A 26,498-nucleotide genomic window follows, 5' to 3' on the forward strand; every position below is an offset into this window, starting at 1 on the left:
CGGGCCTACAGAAACAAGCCTTAGAAATCTGTTTTTCAAAGAATTAGCAGAGGTGAGAGGCTCTTTAACTTGCCCTTGGGTAATTGGAGGGGACTTCAATATCACCTTGTCAATTGAAGAAAAAATGTTAGAGGTAGAAGGACAAGAGGGATGAGCTAATTTGCTGATTTTGTGAACAATTTCGAGTTGATTGATTTGCCGCTACTTGGAGGAAATTTCACTTGGACAAATAACCAGGAAAACCCAACCCTAGTCAGGCTAGATAGATTTCTGGTTTCAGTAAATTGGGATGAGCTTTTCCCTGATTTCAAACAAGTGGTTCGTCCTAGGCCAGTTTCAGACCGTGCACCAATCCAAATGATTTGTGGTAGTAGGGACAGAATTAAAGCACCCTTTAAATTCAAGAATGCTTGGTTTGAAGAGGCTGATTTTCTCCCTCTTTTAAGATCAGCCTGATGTGAAGTGCAGGTGGAAGGTTCTAGCTCCTTTGTTTTAGCAAAAAAGTTAGGTACAATTAAGTAAGAGTGAAAATCTGGAAAATGGAAAATCATCTGAATTCAGAAACAGAAAAAAGAGCTTGCCTTAGCCTCATTCAGGAAATTGACAGAGCAGAGGAAGTGGGCCCAGTTTCAGAGGAGTTAAGATTGAAAAGAGTTCAGGCAAAATCTGTTTTTGATAATTTGGCAGTTGAGGAATTAAAGTGGATACAACGAGCTAAGACAATCTGGCTTAAAGCAGGGGACAGGAACACTCACTATTTCCATAAGATGGCAAATGCTAGAATCAGAAATTCTTCAGCTAGCAAACTAATTTGGGATGATAAGGTTGGAGAATCTGTTGCAGAAATCAAAGTAATTGCATCTTCTTTTTGTAAAAATCTTTATAAGGAGAATTGGAAGTGTAGACCTCTCCCCTTAAATCTCCCCTTTAAGAGGTTGAGTGAAGATCAAAGAAGCTCCCTTGAAAGGCTTTTCACTGAGGAGGAGATTAAGTCAGCAATCAGCAATTTGGAGAATGAGAAATCTCCTGGGCTGGATGGTTTTTCCAACATGTTCTATGTCAAGTGTTGGGGTTTTGTGAAGCAAGACATCCTAAATACTTTTTAGGCTTTCCACTCAAGTGCTTCACTGCGAAGAAGCTTGACCAACACTTTTACCACTCTTATACCCAAAATTGAGGGGCTGTGCACTTAAAAGACTATAGGCCAATAAGTCTTCTGAACAGCTTCTACAAGATTCTGGCTAAAGTTTTAGCTGAAAGGATGGAGGTGTTAAATAGTGTGATCTCAAGCACTCAAAGTGCCTTTGTGCCGGGTAGACAACTTATTGACTTGGTTCTAATTGCAAAATAAATTGATTGACTCTAGGAAGAGAGAGGGGATGCCTGGTTTAATGTGCAAACTGGATATAGAAAAAGCTTACGACCATGTGAATTGGAGATGCATAGATAGTGCTTTGGAAAAAATGAATTTTGGTAAAAAATGGAGGAACTGGATGAAAGCTTGTTTTTCTTCCCCAAAATTTTCCATCCTGTTAAATGGACAATCTGTAGGCTTTTTTGAGAGCTCCAGAGGGCTTAGGCAAGGAGATCCCCTCTCTCCTCTGCTCTTTACAGGAGGCAGCTAAATCTGGTATGTGGGAAGGGTTTGCAATTTCCCCAGGGGAGGAAAAAGTCAATATCCTCCAATTTGCTGATGACACTTTATGCTTCATAGATCCTTCCCAGGAGCAGTTGGAGAACCTACTAGGGATTCTCAGCTGGTTTGAAGTAGTGACAGATCTGAAAGTCAACCTCAAAAAAGTCAAATTATCCCAGTGGGTCAGGTTCCTAACTTGGAGGAATGTGCCAATGTTATAGCTTGTCGGGTGGAACAGATTCCTATAAAATACTTGGGACTACCCTTGGGAGCTAAATGCTCTTCTTCAGCCATTTGGGACCTGGTAATTGAAAGATTGGGAAAAAAAAGCTTTCCACTTGGAAGGCAAAATATCTGTTTTTTGGAGGAAGAGTAACCCTTTTAAAAAGTATCCTCTCAAATCTCCCCACTTATTTTCTTTCTCTTTTTCCTATCCCAACAAAAGTGGCAAAGAGATTGGAGACTTTACAAAGGAACTTTTCGTGGAGGGGTTGGGAGGAAGAAAAGAAGATTCATCTTGTCAAATGGGATCAAGTATGCCTTCCTATGGAAGAAGGGGGTCTGGGTTTAAGGAAGACTAAGGTGACAAATTCAGCTCTTCTTAGTAAGTGGATCAGGCGGTTTGCCACAGAAAGGGGTGCTTGGTGTAGAAGCCTGATAGCTGCCAAGTTTGGGGTAGAATGGGGAAACTGGAGGTCGAGGAAAGGGGTGCTTAGTAAGACAATCAGATTCTGGAAGGACCCTTGGTGCTTGGACCACCCTTTGGCTGAAGATTTCCCTACTCTTTATCAATGTGCCTCCAACCAGAATGCTTCGATTGCTGATTCTTACAATTTCTCAGGTAATGAGGTGACATGGGCTCCACAGTTTAGAAGAAATCCTTTTGAATGGGAAGTGGAAGAAGTTTTGAGATTGTTGGGAATTTTACAAGCTCAGAATATTGACTGTAGTCAGGATGACCAGTGGACTTGGAACTGGTCTAAAGAGGGTAGCTTTTCAGTAAAATCAATGGCCTGTAGACTCAGTAGTAGGGTTGCAATGGGGGATTTTCCATCTAAGCAGATTTGGAACTCAGTTAGTCCCTCAAAAGTGAACTTCCTTTTCTGGACAATGGCTTTAAATAAATGCTTGTCCAGATCCAACCTAGAAAAAAGAGGCTTGCAGATTCCTGATGACTCTTTTGCTCTTTGTGGATCACAACCAGAGACTACTGATCACCTTTGTATTCACTGCCCGATTGTTGCCCAAGTGTGGGACCACTTCTTACAGGCTGTGGGGATATGTTGGGTCATGCTTAAATCTGTAAAGGAGGTGCTTGCTAGCTGGAAGATCAGTAATTTGAAGAAAAAAGGGAAACTAGTCTGGAGTATCATCCCAACAGTAGTGCTCTGGGCCATTTGATCTGAGAAAAAAACAGAATATTTAATCAAAAAGTGAAAAAGCCCAGAGGAGATATGGCAGGCGGCAGTCAGTAAACTGATGTCCTGGATTTCTGTCAATCCAGAATTTAAACATCTAAGTGTATTTCAGCTGTTGAGTTCTCAGTCAATTTGGTGTTTGTAATGGGGGATGTCCCCAATCCTGCCTTGTCTTTTGCAGGATTTTGTTTGTATCGCTAAGCTTTTCTAATAAAATTACCTTACGTTTTCCGAAAAAAAAATTCAAGTTCTGAGTTTTGCTTCATTCTTTTGGATTGTTGACGCTTGGAAGTTAAAATTTCTTTAACTGAAAACAGGAGCATAAGAACAATAAGAAATAGAATCTATATCTAGTTTAAGTACAAGTTGAAGGGCCGACACATTACCACAATACCCTTTTTTTGAATTCTAACATTATATACTTACAAAAATGGGTCTAAAATGTTACCCATGTTACTACAATATTTGATACAGGAAATACATTCTTGTACATAAGACATTCATTTATGTCAAGTAAGCTTAGGGATAAAAAGGAAATGTTATGTAAATGTGTCCTCAAGAATCCATGGAGTGTTGAACTCTGATGTGTGTTCAACACAAACATGTTTTCCATTTAGGAGATTCTATGCAAGACTTGTATACCCTTATCTACCAATCTTTCTTTATACCTTTCAATAAACCCATTTGCCTTGTATTTTACCATAAAAGCCTATTTGTAACCAAAATGTTCCTTATCCTTAGAAAGTTCAAACAACTCCCACTTTTAATTTTTAATTAGATCATTCATATCTTGTTTCATAGCATTCTTCCACCTAGGATGAGATGTAGCTTTACAACACTTTCAGGAAAGGAGATAGAAGAAGTAGGCGCAAGTGCAATAACTGTGTTCTTGAAAGGCATTGATGTGATTAACTCGGTTGAGGACTTCTTCACTGGAGCAAGTTTCAAAGGGAAACAGCCAAGTTGGAAGGAGTATGGGACTGGAGATGGTAAAAGATACGTGTTAGAAAGCAAGAGGAATAACAAAGGTTCCTACATTGCTCTTCTGGAATTTTTTGGGAAGGGCAGGAAGCAGCTGGTTTGTTTTCCTGAAGGAAGACAGGGGCAAGGGTGGAAGGAGGTAAATGGATTACCAAAGGAGTTTGGAACACGCCTGACAATAGCAGAAAAGGAGGCCCCGAGAAAAGAACAGGCTATAAAAAATGCAGTTAGAGGGGAGTACTTGAAGCAAGATCTAATGACTTTGGTGAAGTGTAACAGTCAGAGAATGGTGATAGCATATAATAAAAGGAAAGATTGGGAAAGCAAATATATTATCTAAGTTAAAAGTCAGGTTTGTGATTGGAAAAGGATTGCATACCTGCTGATTTGTAACGTGAAATTAAAAGAATGTTTCATTATAACCCCCTTTGAGAGCTGCAAGGCAGTTCTTGATCTGGTTGAAGATGAATTAGATGTTTCAGCGGTTAATTTTCAGTATTTGTATGGGCTAGTTACGATTCAAGATGGAGCCCAGTTTCTAAGTCAAAAGATTTCTTTGTTGAAGATGAAGTTCTGGTACGTGTGTTAGGACTTCCTTTCCACATATGGAAGCAGGAGATAGTTGAATCAATCACCCATCTTTGCGGTGCGACTCTTGCCAACACTTACTGGGGGACCTTCGTTCTGTAGCACTTCTTCTCAATGGAGTCAGGCCAGAAGAAAAACCAAGAAGAGTGGAAACTCAAGGTGGAGGGATATTGCCACTCAGTATGGCTGGCATCTTCTGTAGAAGATGAAAGAGTTGAAGAAGAAGCCTTATGTGGTTCAAAGGGATTGGGAGTTTAAACACAGCAAACACTTTCACCAAAATGGGCAAACAGTTCGTGGAGAATCCAAAAGGGGTAGAGCATATGGAAGGTCAAAAACGTGGGGTGCAAAGCACCAATTTGGAGGACAACATGTCCTTTGTACAAGTGGTCAAAGGTGGTAAACAAAAGCTTCAAAGTGGAGGGGAGATGAAAGGTTTAGTTGTGAATCGGGCCAATCAATTGAACTAGGGGCGAACACATGACCACTTAAACATTGTGGAAGATAAGGAGGTTGGTGATGTTGGATCAAGCCCAATTGAACCCATTGGGCCCAACAACACTAATGGGCTTTCTTTATTAAAGAAGACGGGCCATTGTTATTAATGAGGCATGTGTCACTTTAAAAGGGCATGTGACCAAGAGAGATGGGGCTAGTGTTTTAAAAGCACAAGGCGCAAAAAAAGCACAAGGGCCAATTTGCGCTTGAGGCGCAAATGAGAAGGGAGAGATTTTGTTGAACTTTGATGGAAGCAGCATGGGTAATCCGGGATTATTCGGAGTGGGGGGTGCTTTGAGAAATGAAAAGGGAGAGACTTTGTTGCTCTACTCATGTCCCTTGGGAATCGGGAATTCCATCAGGGCAGAACTTTTAGCTGCTGTACAAGGGGTCCAATTTGCAAACCAGCTGGGGGTACAACACCTAATAATCGAGGGGGATTCCAAAGTGGTGGTGGGTTGGTTGAAAAATTCTGAAGAGGCTATATGGCGATACAAGAATGAAATGAAGAAATTTAGTTGGTTGACAAGGAATATGTTGGTCACTGTACAGTGGGTGGGGAGATCAGCAAATACCTTGTCAGATGTGTTAGCTAAGCAAGGGGTAAATAGGGAAGAATTATTTTGGGCTCAGTTGTGATTCTTGTTTTTCTTTCCTAGTTTACTTGTAAGTTTCAAGGAGGGGCTCACGCCTCTCGTTGGGATGATGTATGAACTCACTCTAATTTGCTTCTGAATCAATAAACTTATTAGTATTCATAAAAAAAAAATTTGTGCTTGAGGCGCAAGGCGAGGCGCACGCTTTTTTAAGAAAAGTGAAAAATTACAAAAAAATCTAAAAAATAGAAAAAAAAGTCAAAATTCAAAAAAATGCTAAAACATTTAAAAAAATGCAAAAAATATTAAACATAATGTTAATAAACAATATAAACTTAAATTTTAAAATAAATGTTTTAAAAAACCTATTATCTAAAATTAAAATACATAAACATAACATGTAAAGTGTATTCAAATGAAAATTTAAAAATAAAAGCAAACATATAAAGCATTTTCAAGCATGTAAAACCCACAATCTCTTTTTCTCCTTAATTGCATTGCTTCAAATAGTAATGTGATGTAAAACATATTGCATTCTTGATTCTATGAGTCGCCTTTGTACCACGCCTCTCGAGGCAAGCCCGAGCAAGTCTATGTTAGGGTCTGAAATTCTTATTTCTCACATAAAAATAATAATTTTATAGCTTTCATTGCCTTTTAAGAAGATATTTTATTGCAATTAATGAATGAACAACATTAGCAAAAAAGTGCGCGCCTAGCCGTTAGACTCAAAAAGCAGCAAAAAAGCGCAAAAATTTAAAAAGGCACACACCTGGGAATTGCCTTTTAAGAAGAAATTTTATTGCAATGAATGAATGAACAACATTAGCAAAAAAGCACATGCCTAGGCTGAGGCCAGCCGTTAGACTCAAAAAACAGCAAAAAAGTGCAAAAATTTAAAAAGGTGCACGCCTGGGCTGAGGCGCAAGGTGCATCAGGCACATGCCTAGGCACACCAAGTGTGTGCCTAGGACCTGGGCGAGGCACATACCCCAAAATGTGTCTTGCCTGTCCGCCTAGGTGTGCCTTTTAAATCATTGGATGGGGCAATGATAAATACTAAGTTTGGTCTATCATTGTCTTCCTTGATCATGTCTAGCCAACCACTCCCTAGAGGTAACAAATCAATGACCACAAATTCAACCTGGATTTAGGTGTCAAGCAAGTGCAATCAAGTTGGCTCCTCGGAACAATGCAATCCTAAGTTTAGGAAGATCCCTTCAGTTGATCAATCGATTAGTTTGAAGTTTTTGGAAGCAACAAGGTGCAATGGAATAAAAGATCTTTAGGAAGGTGACTCAACGGAAGAGGAAAGCTACTCAGAGTTTGAAATTGATGACTCTTCAAGCCTTGGTAGTGTGGAACAATTAAAATCTAAGAGTCTTCTCGACGTTGAAAGCCTTAACACCGAACAACACTTCCTGGAAGACGATTTGCTAGAAGTTGTCCAGAAGCCCTCTTAGAAGTCAGAACCCAACTTCACCTAAGGAAACTGGAAATTTGGTAGGTTTCATATAAGAGAGTCAGGGTACACCATCCAACAAGTATTCCCAATCCAATAGAGTAGATACAAATAGATAGAGGCCTAGAGGGATAGAAATTGTCTTGGTCATTGATCATAGAATCATCAGAGAGGAGACAACACTCAAAGGTGGATTCGAATGCTAAGGCTAACTTGGTTTTGGGCGAGCCTTTTACAATTACCCCATAGTTGGTTAACAAGGGAGGATTGGCCTCTAACCCGCTCCCCCTTTAGTTCTCCAACTTTGTTATCTGTTCCTCTAACAAGCTCAGGTGTGTTTGTCTTTTTGGTGATGTGGGTTTTGTGTTTGGCACAAGTACTCTAGCACCTTAATCAGAAGGAGTGGCCCTGGAAAGGAAGTTTTTGGGGGAGGATAGTGAGGGTAAAAGACAGGAGAAGGATTTGAGGAAAAGAAAGAATCAAGAGGAGTTGGAGAATATTTGGGATCAAATGTGTTTATCTTGAGGAGTGTAAGCAAAAAGAGGAACTATTGGAGGGAAACCTAGAGATTCACAATCTACTGGAAGGGGTAGTAGAGAAGGTGGTTGAAGGCTGCGAAAATGTAGGAAATTTGGCTTTTGGAAAATTGCAAGAGGAGGAATTAGAGAGAATTTGGGGACAAATTTGTGTTCTCCTTGAGGAGTATAAACATGGCGAAGAATCTTTAGAAGAAAGCCCAGAAAATGTGCAGATCTCAAAAATTTCAAGAGTGAATTCAACAAATTCTGGTTTAATGAAAAGCCGAAGGAAGAAGAAAAGAATAGAGGTGGAGAGGTTAATTCTTGACATAGAGGGAGACTAAGAATTTAGTGGAAGAGGGGAGAGAAGGAAGATTCCTAAGTAGGGGCTTGTAACATGAGGTAGGTTCCAAATTCCATGTTCCTATGAAAATCATTAGTTGGAATGTGAGGGGTTTAGGCAGTGCAAGGAAGAGAAGACTAATAAAGGATCTTCTTAGAAGGGAAAGGCTAGATACTGTAATGTTAAAAGAGACTAAATTAGCGCAACTTGCAAACATGTGGACCTTGATTGTTTATATTTGGAAACATGTGGTTGACACACCCGAATTTTTTGAAGAACATTGAGGAATGGTAGAGGGTAGAAATAAGAATGGAATAGGGATCATTTTGGGAGAATAGAAGAAGTGAAACCTTCTTTGATGGTTCAGATAGAGGTAGGGGTGTCAACGGTATTCGGAAATCCGATTTCGAATTCGATATTCGACATAATCGAATCGAATTCGGATAATTCGAATATCTAATCGGTCGAATTCGGATATCCTATTCTTACTGAATAGTTAATCGGATTTGAATTCGGATATGACCTGATTCGATTCGATAAATATCCGAATTCGACCGATTATTTAATTCTTATATATTATATATAAAATATTTTATATAATATATATAATAATTAATTATATAAATAATTTATATATTTATATACTTTATATCAATAAAATATTTATTTGATATATTTATTAATTATCTAAAATAATTAATTAATTAAATTCAAATCAAATCGGATATTCGAATATTTAATCGGATTTGAATTCGGGTATTAATTTTCTATAGCCGTCGGATATCAAATTGAATTCGGATATTAGATTTTCTAATCGAATTCGAATTCGGATATTGCCTGATCCAATTCGAATTCGATCCGTTTAAACCCCTAGATAAAGGGATTGGATTTGTAGGAGTCCTATAGAATAATGAATCTACAGGAAAGAGAGTTGAGATGGAAGTTAAAGAGAGATTTAGAAGAGGTCCTCTTGCAAGAATAAATTTCATGGAGGCAAAAATCCAAATGTAAATGGATCAAGGAAGGTGATGGCAACACCAATTTTTTTCATGAATTAGCTAATGGAAGGAGGAAAAATCTAGTGTCTAAACTTGAAGTAGATGGTTCGGTTTTTGAGTCCCAAGAAGAGATAGCCAATTGTTTTGTGACTCATTTCAAATCTATCTTGAGGAGGCCATTACGCATTAGAGAGGAGTTGGGAGAAGTGAGTGCTGCCAAGACTTTTTGAAGAGGACAAAGATTGGTTGGAAAGAAATTTTGAGGAGGTTAGGCAAGCAATTTTCTCAATGGATAGATCCAAGGCACCAGGGCGGGATGGTTTCACCATGGGTTTTTATCAAGATTGCTGGAACATAATTAAAGAGGACTTGTTTGAGCCTCTTGAAGACAAAACCATGTATCAATGGCTGGTAGGAAAGCTCCTTTACCTATGTCTTACATGTCCTAAGTCCTAACATCTCTTATGTTGTTAGTGTTGTCAGCCAATACATGCATTCTCCTAGAACTGCTCATCTGCTTGTTGTGGAAAGAATCCTTGCTTATTTGAAGAGATGTCCAGATTGTGGCATACTCTTTAAGAATAATGCTCATATGAAGATAGAGGTGTATACTGATGCTGATTGGGTTGGATGTGTTGATGATTGGAGATCAACTTTGGGGTATTGTGCTTTTGTTGGCAGTAACTTAGTGTCATGACGAAGCAAGAAACAAAATGTTGTTGCTCGCTCTAGTGCTGATAGGTCTATGGCTCATGGTGTGGCTGAAGTGTTATGGTTGGGATCTCTCTTTGAGGAACTTGGGATTGAGTATGAAAAGCCATTGAGGTCGTATTATGATAATTTGGCTACTATTAATATTGCCCACAACCCAATCCAGCATGACAAAACTAAACATATTGAGGTTAACTATCACTTTATCTGAGAAAAAGTTGCCTCACATGATGTATGCTTGCCATATGTTGCCGCTGATATGGAGCTTGTTGATCCCTTCACCAAAGCAGTCACCAAAGTCAAATTGGAATCAGATTTGTGCAAGTTGGGAATGATCAACATCTATTCCCAACTTGAGGGGGAGTGTAGTGATATAGTGGACTAGACTTGATACTTCCCTTGTGGTCCCACCAAGGTTTTTAAAACCAACCCGGAGACCGAACCGGTCAAGGGTCCGGTTCCTAGGTTGAACGGTCTGACTATTTGAATCGAACGGTTGGCCCGTTTTGACAAAAAATTAAAAAAATTAAAAAAATTAAAAATGGTCAAAACCATTGAACGGTTCGAATGTTTCAACCGCCCAGGTTAGTGGTTTGTTGACCAAATCAACGTTTTTTTGCAAAAATCCGGTTTTGGGGAAAAATGGAACCAATCACCTGACTGGTTCCCGGTTTTGAAAACCATGGGTCCCACTGTTTGAGTTGTTCAGTTACATTTATTTTTTCTTTTCTATCTGTTATGTACTGTTATAGGCGATAGGGCATTTTAGTCTTTTTGTTTCATGTTATTATCATGTTATTATAAGCACATATAAATGATATTGTTTAGGGCGGCAGTAACATAACACACAGCCCCCTTTTCTTTTATTTTCCTCTCTTCTCTTCTTTTTTCTTCTCTTCTTCTTTTCTTGGATTATTTTTTCTTTTCTAAATCTGTTCTGCTAACAGCAGTAAATCCAAGTATAACAATAAAGTGGATAGCTGTTTATGGACTGGTCATCCTTCTAGGGTTTTCATTGGTGCTTCCATTTTTAGAGTGTTGGCTTCCCCTTCTCTTCCTTTGTGCAACCAATACTTACGACTTATTACAAAGGAGGAGACCTGGTTGGTGCTTATTTCCAAATTGGTGTGTTCTGTGTGATTCAAATGGTGAATCTGCTCATCACCTTCTCATTTCCCGTCCTCTCGTTCGTTGTATTGGGGATGGTTTTTTTCTTTGTTTGGTTGCAGGTGGAACACTCTAACTAGTTTGGATAGATTGTTTGATCCCTCTACTTTCAGCTGGCTGAGGAAAAGGGGAAGATTACTTTGGAAGTGCACAAGAGCTGCAGTGGTTTGGACAATCTGGGAATAAAGAAACTGGAGGATTTTTGAGGAGAAAAAAAGAAGTAAAGTGTCTTTGATTGAAAGCATAATGGTAAAGGTGACACATTGAGTGAAGTCAACAAAGTTGTTTTTTGACTTAACTTTTGATGATATTTATCAGACATTGGGGAGTGATTGCAGCATCATCTTCAGCAAAGAAGAAACTAATGAGAAGCTGGAAGCCACCAGTGGATGATTTCTTTAAATTGAATTTTTATGGGAGTTGTTTTGGCAATCCTGGTGCTACTTGAACGGGAGGGGTGATAAGAAGTATTGAAGGAAACTTGGTTTTCTTGTATTTCAGGCCTTTAGGGGAAGGGGACTTCATGGGTGCAGAACTGAAGGAGATTCGAAAGTGATAAGGTTCCATGGTATTTCAGGATTGAGATTAAAAAATTCAAAAGAAATGCTGGTGGTTTTGCAGTGGCTTCCTAGATCAGCAAACAGCTTAGTTGTCCATTTTTCTAAGCAAGGGGTCAATAGGGAGAATTGATTTTGGACTCAATTGTAACTTAAGAAAATGGTTCTATCGTTGTCTTAAGCTCATGGGATAGGCGAGGCTACTCAAAATGTTGTGAGTTTTACCTCTATTTTAATTAAAGTTATGTTTTATGTGGCTGATAAAAAAAGATGTTTTAATTGAGATTATAATGTAGTCATTTAAGCTTTAGCCATTCTGTTCTTTATTTATATTAGTTTTGTTTAAAAATAGAATGTAGTTTCTTTATTTTTTATGATGTGTTCTTGCTCAAGGATTTCATGTACTGGGAACAGTGATGAGAGCTTGGCTTTTTTCTTTGATTTTAGTTGTTCTTTCAATTTGCAAGGTGGGGTTTTTGGGTTTGGTTTTCGGGTAAGTTGGTGTCTTTTCCTTTATTGAAAGCCAAAGCTATTAAACTTCATTTATTGTTGTTTTGAACTGGTATACAAGTATATTTTGATATGTGGGCTTTTGGGTAAGTTGGTGTACTTAGGCCCTGTTTGATGATTAAGTTGCACAAGTACTTCTTAGAAGTACTTATTTTAACAACCACTTAAGGCTGTTTGGTAACCCACTTTCCAAATCATTTATTATGTTTTTAAGCACTTATTGGGGTGGGGATGTTTGGTAAGCTACTTCCCCCATAAGTGTTTATATTGACACAAATGACAATTTTAGCCCTCACTTCACTTATACATATATATAATGCTTTTCACATGTTATGCTATATATTTTAACTGAGAGTCCATGTGGATCCACACATGAATTGCCATAATTATAAATAATCCTAATAAATAATAAATAATAATAATAAATAATCATAATAATAATAAATAATAAATACTCTGGCTTCCCTCTCCATCTCATACTTCTTTCTTTTCTTCTTTAGAACCCCCTCGAAATCCACTGTTCATCATCTCAACGGCGGCGGTGAATCCATTCCGATCTCCACCTCCAATCTCTCATCTCTCTTTTTTCTACCACACCATCTCTCTTTCTTCTTTTTTTTTTCTTCTTCTCCTTAGTCTTCACTCTTTCCCTTTCCCTGTTCATCATCGTCGTTGCAACGACGGGTTCAAACCAGTAATAGTGGTGAGTGGCGGCATTGAACAGGAACAGTGACTGAGGAAGAAAAAACATATTTGTGATCCTAGAGTTCGATCTCTATGGCAAGGCTGAGGACTGAGGAAGAAAAAATAGGAACGGTGAGTGGCAAGGCTGCATACCAGCAACCAAATCTGGGTTTCGATCCTAGAGTTCGACCTCTGTGGCAGTGTATTCGATCCCAAATTTGTGAACTAACGACAGGTCCGCCGGCCACTTTTTCTCACCGACGATCATCATCGTTGTTGCAGCGGCAGGTTCAAACCAGCAACAGTGGTGAGTAGCGGCATTGAACAGGAACGATGACTGAGGAAGAAAAAACATATTTACGATCCTAGAGTACGATCTCTGTGGTAAGGTTGAGGATTGAGGAAGAAAAAACAGGAGGCTGCATACAAGCAACCAAATCTGGGTTTCGACCCTAGAGTTCGACCTTTGTGGCAGTGTATTCGATCCCAGATTTGTGAACTAATGACAGGTCTGCCAGCCACTTTACTCTCTGCCGATGGTCGTTGGTGGACCTGCAACTAGTGCGCCGCTACCTGGTAGTAGAGATGTTCGAATGAATGGAGAAGTATAACCCTCGTGTGGGGGTATTTTAGGTATTACAAAAAATTATTAGGGACTGGTTCGTCCCATTTTTTATAGAAGTACTTCAAGAATTGCTGAAAAAAAGCCAACTTGAAGTCATTTTTTTAAAGAATCCCACTTTTTTACCAAATACACAAAATCACTTAATAACCACTTAATGTGTGGTCCCAGCTCTTAAAAGAAGTACTTGTTAAAAGAAGTAGTTGTAAGTGTTCTCAAACAAGGGCTTAACGGTGTGCACAATACTGTTCTTTGCAGTTCAGTATGTGTACAAGTGTGTGTCCATAGTGTTTTTGAGAATTTCTCTTTGATGATCCATAAGAGTTTGATAGTTTCATGTATTTAAACTTTTGCAAGCTGGATGGCCTTATGGTGTATTTTGAGAATCTCTTTAACAATCCCCCAACTATTAGTATTTGAAATGATTTGTCTTGCACTTTTTATTCTTTTATTATTTTCTTATTTCTCCAAAGCACTATTAGAATTTTGCTTAACAATGCACTCATGGTAGCTTGAAAATTTCCTTTATCTTGTAGTTTTTTTTATTCTTTAATTTTATTCAATAATAAAATTAAAGAATAAATGCTTCATCTTAATTCTTTTATGTTCATCCCCATGCATTTGCACGGGTTCCCTGCTAGTTTATTCTTCAAATCTGGGAGTGTATGAAGTGTAGCACATAAGTATATGTGATATTCACTAATGTGCAAATAAATGCAAATTATATGTGGCAATGTCCACATTTCCACAGTTTATCTTTTTCAAAATTCCATTAATATTCTTTGTACTTTTCAGAATTGATACTCACAGTGATGGTGGAAAAACTCAAAAAGCTTACTAGCAGGTCAACTTGTATCATGAAAGTCATTGTTTAATAATACAGATGCATGCTAAATTTTCAGGGCGAAGCTCAGTTAAACTTGTTGAAGAAGGAAATAGAAGACTACACATCCAGATGTGCGGTGGAAGCTAAAAGAATGCTAGAAGATGTTCAGAGGGAGGAACATAACTTGGATTTGGTGGAAAAAGAAGCTGAAGAATTTTTTAAGGTACATACTTGGACTTATCATTCACAGCACCAACTAATGGGAATTGTAGAAAGAACTATAACAGGCTCTAATTGATCCAACATTTTTGTTCAGACCTCCAAACTAAAGTTGCATGAAGTTCAACTCTACGCTGCCTCTTCCAGCAACTTTGGCACATGTTTGGTTTCCCATCTGTACCTCCTGTCCATCAGTCACTTCTTCATGTCTAGAACAAAGACTTGTCCTTGCAAACATGGACTGTGGCGCCTGGATCAAACCACCATCCAGAAGACGATTCTGCCATGTTGACTTCAGTAATCATGGCCACTAGATTGTCTTCTACCATGTTTGCAGACTTGGTTCTACCTTTCCGATGTCGGCAGACTCAGGCATAATGCCCCTTCTTTCCACCAAACATAGCAGGATCCTTTCTTATTGTTGCTCTTCTTGAAGTTCCCATCCTTCTTCTTTACTTATAAGGCAGGGTTAGTCTTCTTCGATCCGTTTTCCACAAAATTGACCTTATAGTTCAGCATACCAGCCAGGGTCTTATCCCTACTGTCTCTAATCCGAGACTCTTCTTCAATACGAAGGTGTTGCTGAATTTGCTCCAAGGTAAGTTCTTCAGACTTGTGCAAAAGCTTCTACTTGTAATCCTTCCAAGATGGTGGAAGTTTGGCAATGATTGATCCCACTTGGAAAGATTCAGGAAGGATGATGTCAAGGGATCGAATTTTGTTGACTATCACCTGTAGTTCATGAACTTGCTCCAGTATGGGTTTATGGTCATTCATGGTGAAGTCAAAGTATTCTACAATAAGATATTTATTCGTACCTGCTTCTTGCACCTTGTATTTGAATTCTAGGGCCTTCCAGATTTCTTTTGGAGATGTAAGTTCCTTGTAGAAGTTGTAGAGCCGGTCTGATAAGACATTCAGTATGTGTCATCGGCATAGAAGTGAGTCCTCTTCTCGTTTTGCCCTTTCCTTCTTTAGTTTTTCTGAGTCTTTGTCAGTGGGTTCAGGAAGTGATTGCAGATTCGGGTCCAACAGATAATATAGTTTCAGTGTGGTCAGAAAGAAGATCATCTTGTCTTGCCATCGGCTGAAATTTGCTCCATCGAACTGGTCTAGTCGAACAAGATCTTGGTTCATCATCTTGATCGAAGTCATGCTTGCTTCCTTCTCCATTGCACAATAACGTTCTAAAATTGTTGGAGAATATGGGGTCACTTTAACTTTGAAGGAGAAGCTCTGAGGCGCATCTAAAGACACTGTCTTTAGAACGTTATTTGCCCCCACTTAGTTTCACTGAGTTTGCTATTGGGTTACAAGAAAATTCGTTCCCAAGATACAATAGAGCCTTGGGCGAGAATCTGCAACCAACAAAATTGAATAGTCTCCAAAGAAACATTCTGTGAGACTGTAGCAGACCGGACTGAGAGAGAGAGAAAGTGTGAATTTCGAAATTGTGTGTGTTTTTTGAGTCTGATTCATGCTCCTTACATAGTTTATGAAGAGGTATGAAGAAAAAGTAGGTGTTCGTTCAGAGAAGGCACCTTGAATAGTCACAATTTCAAACATTGTGACTGTTTAAAAAGTAGTTAACAGTTAATGACTGTTAACTTTGAATTGTGCCTCTTGAACACACCCCACCAAACCAAAGCTGCCCTTCGCGAGCCATACAAAGTGCGAGCAAAGTGCACCTCTAAAGCGCCTCATTGCGCCGCACACAACCCCATACTCTCCTCTACTATCTCTAAGGAGTGTAAATCAGTTCCCATTAAAATACTGAAAACAAAGCTTATAATTTTCTAATGTGGGACAAGTTCAAAACTGGGTTTTGTAAGAGAAAAGCTAATTTTTCAATCAAGTGTGTAGGTGCAATTTTTCATATAATTGACCAATCAAACCCATTGGATTTAATCTCTTATGAGATTAAAATCCAACAGTAACTACAGGTCGAAGGAGTCTTCTAGTATTAATGCTGGTCGTTTTCCTTGATTTTATTTACAAATATAAGCTACACCAATAATTCTATAATTCCTTAATTGTTTATTAATTACACATATTAGAGAAGAAAGTTAGTAATTGATCATCAAATTGATAAAAATATCGTCTTGTCGATGTTTTATTAAGCTCTATATATATGGATTTCCTTCTATAATGTGAATTCTTAGGGCGTTTACTTGAAATCTTCACAACTTTTAACTAAAGTTAGACATCCTGGGCTATCAATATGATCACTCTTCTCCCCACATGACACCACTTTCAGTTGACGGACTCCTGTGTCATTTCCTGATGCGTTGCTGGATGAACACTTTGGTGGGTTTGCGGCGACGTCCTTCTGGTCTTATTATTTGAATCACGAAGCTCCCTTCTTTCAGTTTTCTGGCCAAATGAGTAGTTACCCAACGATCAATATTGGTTCTAGTGATTCAAAACCAGTCATTCTGGTTCTGTGTGCAAAGCTACGTTAGGCTGTCAGCGTCATGGAGATGCCCCATCCACTTCATGATTGACGTATTCATGTAGAATGCAGATCAGCACCTGGGTAGGTTTTCTGCGACGTCCTTCTTGTCTTACTTATAGTACTAATTAATGAAGCTCTGTTCATTCAGTTTACCAGCTCCATGGATTCAAAACCCGTCATTAGGGTTCACCACTCGTTCCTCTCACCAAGTAATGTTTTTAATCAGTGGAGGACACTAATAATAAATTCTAGGGTTATTGAAAAATAGCTTCTTTCTTGTTATGTCCTTCCATGGGCCCGCGAGAACTACCTGTCAAGGGTCTTTGGCATTGTCTTTGCTGGTTTCTGTTTGTCCATCAAACGCCAGCAATCACTCTCTGCAACTTTCAAAGTCAGGCTACCACATGGGTGACGTGAGTTTGAATTTTGCTAGTAAGTAGTGACATTGTGTGAACTGAAGGCCCACCCATTAATCCTTTCTGTTAATTCTCTTCTCACATTTTCTTCTCCATTCAACTAACAATCCAAGTTTCAACCCTCTCTTCTCTCATATAACAAATATTCTAGGTTGCAAATTTCATGGTCCTCTCTCAATTTTATATTCTGCAAGACTTCTATGCTGTTGTATTAACTCCTTGTCATGAAAGAGTCCTTGATTTTCTGGTTTGTGCTGTGTAGATTCGGACTTCCATGAAATCTTGAACCTTGATAATTGATGGATCGGTCAGTAAGTTTGGATGTTAGGCAGGAAAAGTTCATTCTGAGCAACCCATTGCCAAGACAAAGAATCCCTAAGGCGGATAGAGGGAGTTTGCAGTTCACAACGAAGATAAGCTCAGATGAATCAAGACTCTGTCCCTGCAATCCGACACACTGAAAAGGACACTAATTCAAGCGAGCGGTGCTACATCAAATTCAAACCAACTAATTTAAGCATATTCTCAGTGGGATACAAACAACTATTGTAGTAACGCATGCATGTCCGAGGCCGTTATGGTGTTAAATGCCGAGTTGTCGTTAGCTTAAACTACAAACTGAGCTCCCTCGATCATATTGATTGCTGGTACATGACTAGCTAAGAAAAGCTGTGAGAATGAGATATTATCGGATGAAAATTTCATTGTAATCCACTTATTTATTCCATTCACCATTTACAAGTATGACTGAGTGAGTATTTAACCCAGGAGTTCCGTCTTCTAATTTTTCATGCATATCTTAGAACTAATCGTAGATGATCGATCTTCCTTTACAACTACATATGATGATTTTCTTTGTCTTTCAATCTTTCTCTTTATATCTGTTTCTCCTGTATTTCACATCTATATACACATATAGATAAATTATTTGTTTACCCAAGTACAAATTACACACGAATAGTTAAGGAGGTTCTCACATTTGGCGATTCTAAGCTAGAGCTAGCCCTTCCTCCCGTTAATGGTAACTCTTCCCACTGTGTGTAGAAACGTGTCAGGAAATCTTCTGCAAACAAGACGTACGTACACAATGGCAATCAAGTGAGATTACATTGCTCCTTTGTTCATTTCTCTGATGACAAGTTCTGAATAGAATTAATTAGAAAGGAAGAAAAGAGATTCATCTAGAGAGTAGAGACGTACATTCGGAACTTACATGTTTTAAATGTTTGTGTCCGACTCGTCCTATTAGTGTTACTAATCCGGGCTCAATTTCATCACCAGACACAAGAAATTAAAGGGATATGCTCATTCAATTGATTTCCTTAAGGCTGCGTTTGGAAATGATGAGAATAGAGTGTAAATCCCAATTCAGGGTACATTTGCATTCTGTTTCCCTTTTACAACATTACATTTATGCTTTGACAAATGATTGATCAATGCATATTTTCATTGATAATAATGTACAAAAAGCACATCAATAAAAAAGAAGTAAATTTGTATTCAAGTGGGCTTTTGATAAAAAAAGACATAATCTTTATTGGAATTCATGTTTGCATCCATTACAGCTAAAAGTCAGTGTAAAACTAACCCAATTTTACAATTTATAAGAACGGTTTTACACTCTACATATTTACATTCAAACTTTTTTGAATGGTTTCCAAACACAGCCCAAGTAATCAGGTCCCATCAAAGCTTTCCTTTGTGCAAATAATAATTGGCTAAAAGACTTAATCCTCCTTTCATATTTCTCATAAATACTAAATCTTTCCCTCAATCTATTTTTAAAATGGACTAATCCCCTGTTAGAGTTATATTTAACTGAATTATCCAAAAGTCCCTTTTGACATTGCTAATTCTTCAAAATTTCAAAACAAATCTATCTTTGCCAAAAATCGTGCTGGGCATTTATCTGACTTCTCCTCATAACCAAAATGTGGCTGCTCTAAATACTATTAAGACACAATCCAATAATGCCCATTACAAGGAAAGAAGTGTTTACACAGGTTTTGAAGAACAAAGAAATTAGAAAAGGACTCAAAAGAAAAATTCTTTTGATAAATTCTATTATTAAGATAAAAAGTTGTTTTAGATTTAAACTTCTTTTTATCTCTTTCTCGTCCTCCTTTCTCTCTTTCCATCTCTCCCTGTTCTCTATTACCAATGCTGAACATGGAACTTGATTGAACAAGTTGGAATTTCTTGGTCACAGCATGTTCTGAATCATTCCTAGGTTGCAACCTTGAATGAATTTCTAGGTATTCACTTCTTTTCTCTTGTAATAATAAACCAGATTTGGTTGAATTTCCTAGCAAAAGGAGGAAAATTATTTTACACTATATGGCTTTCCATGCAAAAAAGGGCAAAACTGGGTTTTTAAAAATTTTCACCCAATTATAAGGTCACATGTAAACAGATTCTTAATGGAATGCTAAAGGAGGGGAGGTCTTTGTCCCATGAATTACCCAAGAGGGGAGGCTTATATCCATTTTAAAAAGATAGGGGAGGTTTTAGTATTTAGGTCAAAGATGAAGGGAGGTTCAAGTCTTTTACCCATAATAATTCTAAGTAATTTGCATGTTTCTTTCTTTTCTCTTTATCAATTATACTTATTCATGTACCTTCTCCCAGAAATTAACTCTGGCTATAAACTAATAAGATGATGATCCAAAACCTGGACCAAACGTGAGGAAAAAGGTTAATTGGAAATGCATTTGGTATTCGTTATTCTAAGAATTTATCTCCAATTTGTGGTTAAAATACCCCTATGAACACTGAGTTTTTTAACTGCAGAAAGGAGAGAAGTCCTTAAAATAAGGAATGCCAAATGCAGCATTAGCCATCATCGCCGCCAAGAAAAGGTTATCATCCTCGATACACTTTTTGATAGTCTTCTTATAAGGTAGATATAGGTTAGTCATGCTCCTTTGTCTAGCTTTTTTCTTTATTTTTTTTTGGGAAAATCTATGATACCAGAACAACATGGTTTTGAAAGAGATTTGACCAATCAAAGCATTCCTGTGAATTGTGATGAACACCACCTGATCGATTGGTCACCTCTTTTATAATATCGGTTGATTGGAGGTCAGTTTTTCCAATATCATGTCTTTCTGGTATTATAGTCGAATCCTTTTTTTTTTCCTGAGGGATTAGGTAAGATTTTCCAACTATAAAAGTAAGATTGGAAAGCTACTGGCCGGACCCCTTGTATGGCTTTCTTTTTGTTTTTTGTTTAACTGAGTGAGATGTAAGGTAGAATTTAGTAAGAAGGAAAGAAAAAACAAAAGCACAGAAAATGACATCAATTTCATAATTAAATACAATGAATCTATCCAATGATGAGATAGTTTGAATAAGAGACAGTTCAGTGCACGAGGCTCCTACTAATGCAGGATATATCATATATTCAACTTTACTCCTGCACATACGGAGAGGTTGTTTCCAAGATATGGACCCTGGCTGCAATGCTAATTTGATGTATTCCAGGGGCATTTGCATTTCTCTTCTATAGAATATAAGATAGAGGCCTATGCATATAAGCACTTCATGATGCTAAATCATTGATATGACTCTGATGTGTCACAGATTTCTAAAAAATTAACATTGGTCCCAAACACTCACCAATCCTATTCATCTGTCCATCCACCTCCTCCAAACATGAGACCCACACTTTTACAGTGGAGCCCATAAATTTATTATGGGCATGGAACATACAGCCTATACGTTCAACTAATCCCAATTCGAATTTAAGGCATTACAAGTACAGTGAAAAAAAGTCAAAATTTTTTTTGTTAGTTAGTTTTGTACCCTTTTATCATGCATTATTTGCACACATGTATAACATCTGTCCATTCTAAACCCAACAAGCTTGTATCAAATTATTCATATCTTTGAACCTTAACTTTTCCTAGAGTATCATATTAATCATGTTTCAAATTTGTTATTTCTTTCAAAATTTCTAATTTACACAGGATTTATAACATCTATAAAATAAATAATATAACTGTAAAATTAATATGAAATATAAAAGTATTAATAAAATAAACCTTTAGTGAAAAGAAAAAAGTTTCGCCCAAGATTTTTAATGTTTAAATTATTTCAAATTTTTAATGTTTAAAATATTTCCGAAAATTAATTTTTTGAAGCGTCACTAAAAGGTAGGTAATGCTGTGATACACCGTGTTGGAAAGTTTAGGAATGGGAAGGCCCATTTGGATGGTTCACTTCAATTTTCAATATATAGTAGTGTTAAAAGGGTATAAAGGGTCTTTGTGTAAAAATATGTTAGCCAACAGCGCTAATCTATATCTATATAATGTATATTAATTGGTAATTAATTTAAAATATTAAAATTAGTAAAATTATAATCTTATCTTTTCATTTAATTAATAAAAAATAAAGCATGATTAACACAAATTATCATAAACAGGATTATATTAGCTCTACCTCCATAATGAACCGCTGATGATATCATTGTATCATTGTTGAGTTTTGTTTGACAAAGGCCCTAATTAGTTTGATGGCATGCATCGCTATTAATTTGTTTTTATATATACGCATAAGGAATCATTAAACAATAATATAAAATTAGCACACTATTTAAATACTTTCTAGCTTTAAACACTTTTATCATTCTTGGTTATTGACAATGAGGCTTTAAACAAGTCAAACTTTCTGTTTAGAGATGATAAATAGAACCCCCCTCGAAACCACTATTCATCATCTCAACGGCGGCGGTGAATCCATTCTGGTCTCCACCTCCAATCTCTCATCTCTCTTTTTTTCTCCCACACCATCTCTCTTTCTTCCTTTTTTTTTTTCTTCTTCTCCTTATTCTTCACTCTTTCCCTTTCCCTATTCATCATCGTCGTTGCAACGGCAGGTTCAAACCAGCAATAGTGGTGAGTGGCGGCATTGAACAGGAATAGTGACTGAGGAAGAAAAAACATATTTGCGATCCTAGAGTTCAATCTCTATGGCAAGGTTGAGGACTGAGGAAGAAAAAATAGGAACGGTGAGTGGCAGGCAAGGCTGCATACCAGCAACCAAATCTGGGTTTCAATCCTAGAGTTCGACCTCTGTGGCAGTGTATTCGATCCTAGATTTGCGAACTAACAACAGGTCCGCCGGCCACTTTTCCTCACTGTCGATCATCATCGTTGTTGCAGCGGCAGGTTCAAACCAGCAACAGTGTAGTGGCATTGAATAGGAATGATGACCGAGGAAGAAAAAACATATTTACGATCCTAGAGTTCGATATCTGTGGCAAAGCTGAGGATTGAGGAAGAAAAAACAGGAACAGTGAGTGGCAAGGCTGCATTCCAGCAACCAAATCTGGGTTTCGACCCTAGAGTTCGACCTTTGTGGCAGTGTATTCGATCCCAAATTTGCGAACTAACGACCGGTCTGCCAGCCACTTTTCCTCTCCGCCAATGGTCGCCGGTGGACCTGCAACTAGTGCGCCGCTACCTAGTAGTAGAGATGTTCGAATGAATGGAGAAGTATAACCCTCGTGCGGGGGTATTTTAGGTATTACAAAAAATTACTAGGGACTGGTTCGTCCCATTTTTTAGAGAAGTACTTCTTCAAAAATTATTGAAAAAAAAGCCAACTTGAAGTCATTTTTTTAAAGTACTTCTTCCCCACTTTTACCAAACACAAAATCACTTAATAACCACTTAATGTGTGGTCCCAGCTCTTAAGAGAAGTACTTATAAGTGTTCTCAAACAGGGGCTTAGTGGTGTGCACAATACTGTTCTTTGCAGTTCAGTATGTGTACAAGTGTCTGTCCATGGTGTTTTTGAGAATTTCTCTTTGATGATCCATAAGAGTTTGATAATTTCATGTATTTAAAATTTTGCAAGCTGGATGGCCTTATGGTGTATTTTGAGAATCTCTTTAACCGTTCCCCAACTATTAGTATTTTAAATGATTTGTCTTGCACTATTTATTCTTTTATTATTTTTTTATTTCTCCAAAGCGCTCTTAGAATTTTGCTTAACAATGCACTCATGGTTGCTTGAAAATGTTCCTTTATCTTGTAGTTTTTTTTTATTCTTTAATTTTATTCAATAATAAAATTAAAGAATAAATGCTTCATCTTAATTCTTTTATGTTCATCCCCATGCATTTGCACGGGTTCCCTGCTAGTTTATTCTTCAAATCTGGGAGTGTATGAAGTGTAGCACATAAGTATATGTGATATTCACTAATGTGCAAATAAATGCAAATTATATGTGGCAATGTTCACATTTCCACAGTTTATCTTTTTCAAAATTCAATTAATATTCTTTATATTTTTCAGAAATGATACTCACAGTGATGGTGGAAAAACTCAAAAAGCTTACTAGCAGGTCAACTTGTATCATGAAAGTCATTGTTTAATGATACAGATGCATGCTAAATTTTCAGGGCGAAGCTCAGTTAAATTTGTTGAAGAAGGAAATAGAAGACTACACATCCAGATGTGCGGTGGAAGCTAAAAGAATGCTAGAAGATGTTCAGAGGGAGGAACATAACTTGGATTTGGTGGAAAAAGAATCTGAAGAATTTTTGAAGGTACATACTTTCCTTGGACTTATCATTCACAGCACCAACTAATGGGAATTGTTGAAAGAACTATAACAGGCTCTAATTGATCCAACATTTTTGTTCAGACCTCCAAACTAAAGTTGCATGACGTTATCAAACAATGTGATGAGGAAACCCAGATGTGTGCTCGGGAACTGCTTATGCTGATTGATACAGTCTCAAAGCACAAAGAATACATGGAGTCAACAATATCCCAGATGAAGAATGAACTCTTAGAAACTACTGGAGCTGTTGCAGATGCTCACAAGGCCTCCTTGAAATTACAGTTTGGTAGTATTTTCAACTAATCTATTTTTTTTTTTTTTTGTGTGTGTGAAGACAGTATTTTTAATTAATCAGTACTTATAGATGCATTCTCAATGCATGGTGGTAAGCTGTTTTTTTTTTTATCAAAAAGCATGGTGGTATGTGAATGTGAAGTCTCAAAATTGAAGAGTCATCTCTTCATCTCTTATAAACGGCTGTAACTGTCAAAATTGCTTGTCCTACTTTTTCTGAAGTAATCCATGGAGTTGTAAAGAATTTGCACAAATCTATATATCAGATATCAGAATTGTCTATCAACCAGCATCTCACCCAAATTTAGTCCTATTATGCTATCTACATGCTAGCACGCTCTAGGATTATGCCCCAAGCCTATTTGGTCCATGGAGGTTGGAGGATTGTTGATTTCTTCTAACAGTGCTCTTATTGGAATCGATGCCCATAGGTCAGACATGGTACTTCCCACTTCAAACAAAACTAAGGAGTTTCATGGCGTAAAGAACAATTCCAATCAGTATGGTTCGTTAGAAATGAAGGCAAATGGAGCGTATTTAGGCAATCTGGGATTGGGAATAGCAGCAATAGTAGGTCATTCAACTAACATTGTCACTCAACGGATGAAAAGCTGAAAACTCGCTGAATCATGGTTTTATTGGTACAACCACTGGTTAGATTGTTCAGCCCGTAATTACATAAAAGACCACCGGATCTGGGATCATCTAAGAATACTCTAGAGAGGGAACTTGCATGTGAAAAGCTTTAGATTCTGAAAGGCAATGTTGTATTTGTAAGACTTGGATCAGACTAAGGCCACGTTTGGCATTCTTTATTTTAACGACTTGTCTCCTTTTCCTGGTTAAAATGCCCCTATAAACACTGAATTTTTAACAGCAAAAAAAAGATAAATCCTTAAAATAAGAAATGCCAAATGCAGCCTAAATACTAGAGGATTGTCCCATCCAACCTGTAAAAAGCATCACTTTACCAGGACCCGGAATAGTCATTGGATCAGCGGGTCACCGGTTCTGTCCGGTCCAGTCCAGCCTATAAAAGGGTATTTGTTGCCCACCACCATGTAGATATGTATATATCCACAGAAATCACTCTAACTAACCAAAAAAGGGTAAGGCCCTCGTTAACTCCTCACCATGAGAAACTTCTCACACACCGTTAAATGATCACCTGAAGACCATCAATGGACCTTAGTTCATAAGGCATTAAGGACAAACTCCCAATGCTTACAAAAGGACGAATTCATTTAAGGACAATGGTAGCAATTTTGTATATAGCACAAACGTTATTTCAGGATGACACTCACCATAGCATGAGATGGCACATGAGTTAGGGTGGAGGGAGGGATAAGGTAGAGGCCCTTAGAAATTGGTCACCCAAGTATTTTGTATCTTTGTGATGGAAATCACCTAGTCTGACAGAAAAAATCGGGAACTGGTCACTTGACTGGTTTTGTTTCACCCTATAACTGTTTTTTGGCCAAAAACTGTTGGTTTGCTGATCTGAGCGGTCAAACCATCAAACCGTCAACTTAAATAATGATTTTTGACCTTTTCTTTGTTTGTTATCAAAACGGACCATCCATTCAAACCGAATGATTGAACCATTCGACCCATGAACAAGTCGCTAGAACAATTCCCTGTCCAATCCAATTTTCAAAACCTTGGTATGAGGCCATGTGCATCATTCCTTTAGGGGAAGGACCAACACCCAACCTAGGAGACTTCTTACCTCACAATGGATCGTCGCAGCCAAAGTGAGATGTGTGGATCGTTTAAGCCAAGGGACGAGGCACTAGGCATTGGTGAAAGAAATAACAACAAAGCCACATGATCAAGGGACTGCGACATGATGGGACAGAGTTACTTCACTTAAAAGAGGAAATGATGGACAGGCAAATAGCCATGGAATACTAGATGCCCTTTCATTTGACCAACCCAAGATGGGGGGGCGCAGGTTGTGTGTTTACAATTAAAAAAGCATATCATACAAAGACATAATAGAGGTTTAGCCAAACCTAAACCTACATTCTCTTTTCAAACAACCTCTTGAGATATACAAGTATGATATATCAGCAATTGATTTAACAACAATTCGAAAATTGTGACTATAACTATATATCCCCATGGTTAATCATAATTGTCACTAACACTCCATTTGAAAGGAGTACAAATACAATATGTATAGTGCAAAACTTTATATTTTGAATTATTGTGTATATTTATATTGTACATATATGTATTTGTACATACAAAATATAAGGTTTTGCATTCTACATATTTGCATTTGTATTCCTTCCAAATTGAACTTGTTTTCACTATAGACTCTTGGCAGTCGGTCAATCTCCGAAGATCTGGAGATGGCGATGGGAATGAGGAGGTAGAGAAGAGAGACAAAGAGAGGAGAGAGAGAGAAAGAGGGCTTCATT

General features: G+C 37.7%; 1 protein-coding gene across 1 annotated transcript in view; it reads left to right on the forward strand.

Annotated features, from left to right (window-relative positions):
* Positions 1-24,181, forward strand: part of LOC104589514 (kinetochore protein NDC80 homolog) — a 28,900-nt gene extending 4,719 nt beyond the window's left edge. Inside the window, exons 3-4 of the mRNA XM_088896761.1 lie at positions 23,615-23,761; positions 23,860-24,181. Coding sequence (XP_088752887.1) covers positions 23,615-23,761; positions 23,860-24,081 — 369 coding nt within the window. The 3' untranslated portion in view covers positions 24,082-24,181. The remainder of the gene's footprint in view (positions 1-23,614; positions 23,762-23,859) is intronic.
* The last annotated feature ends 2,317 nt before the right edge of the window (positions 24,182-26,498 follow it).

This window comes from Nelumbo nucifera, chromosome 1 (assembly GCF_055504915.1).
Source record: "Nelumbo nucifera cultivar China Antique chromosome 1, China Antique-T2T, whole genome shotgun sequence".
NCBI lineage: Eukaryota > Viridiplantae > Streptophyta > Magnoliopsida > Proteales > Nelumbonaceae > Nelumbo > Nelumbo nucifera.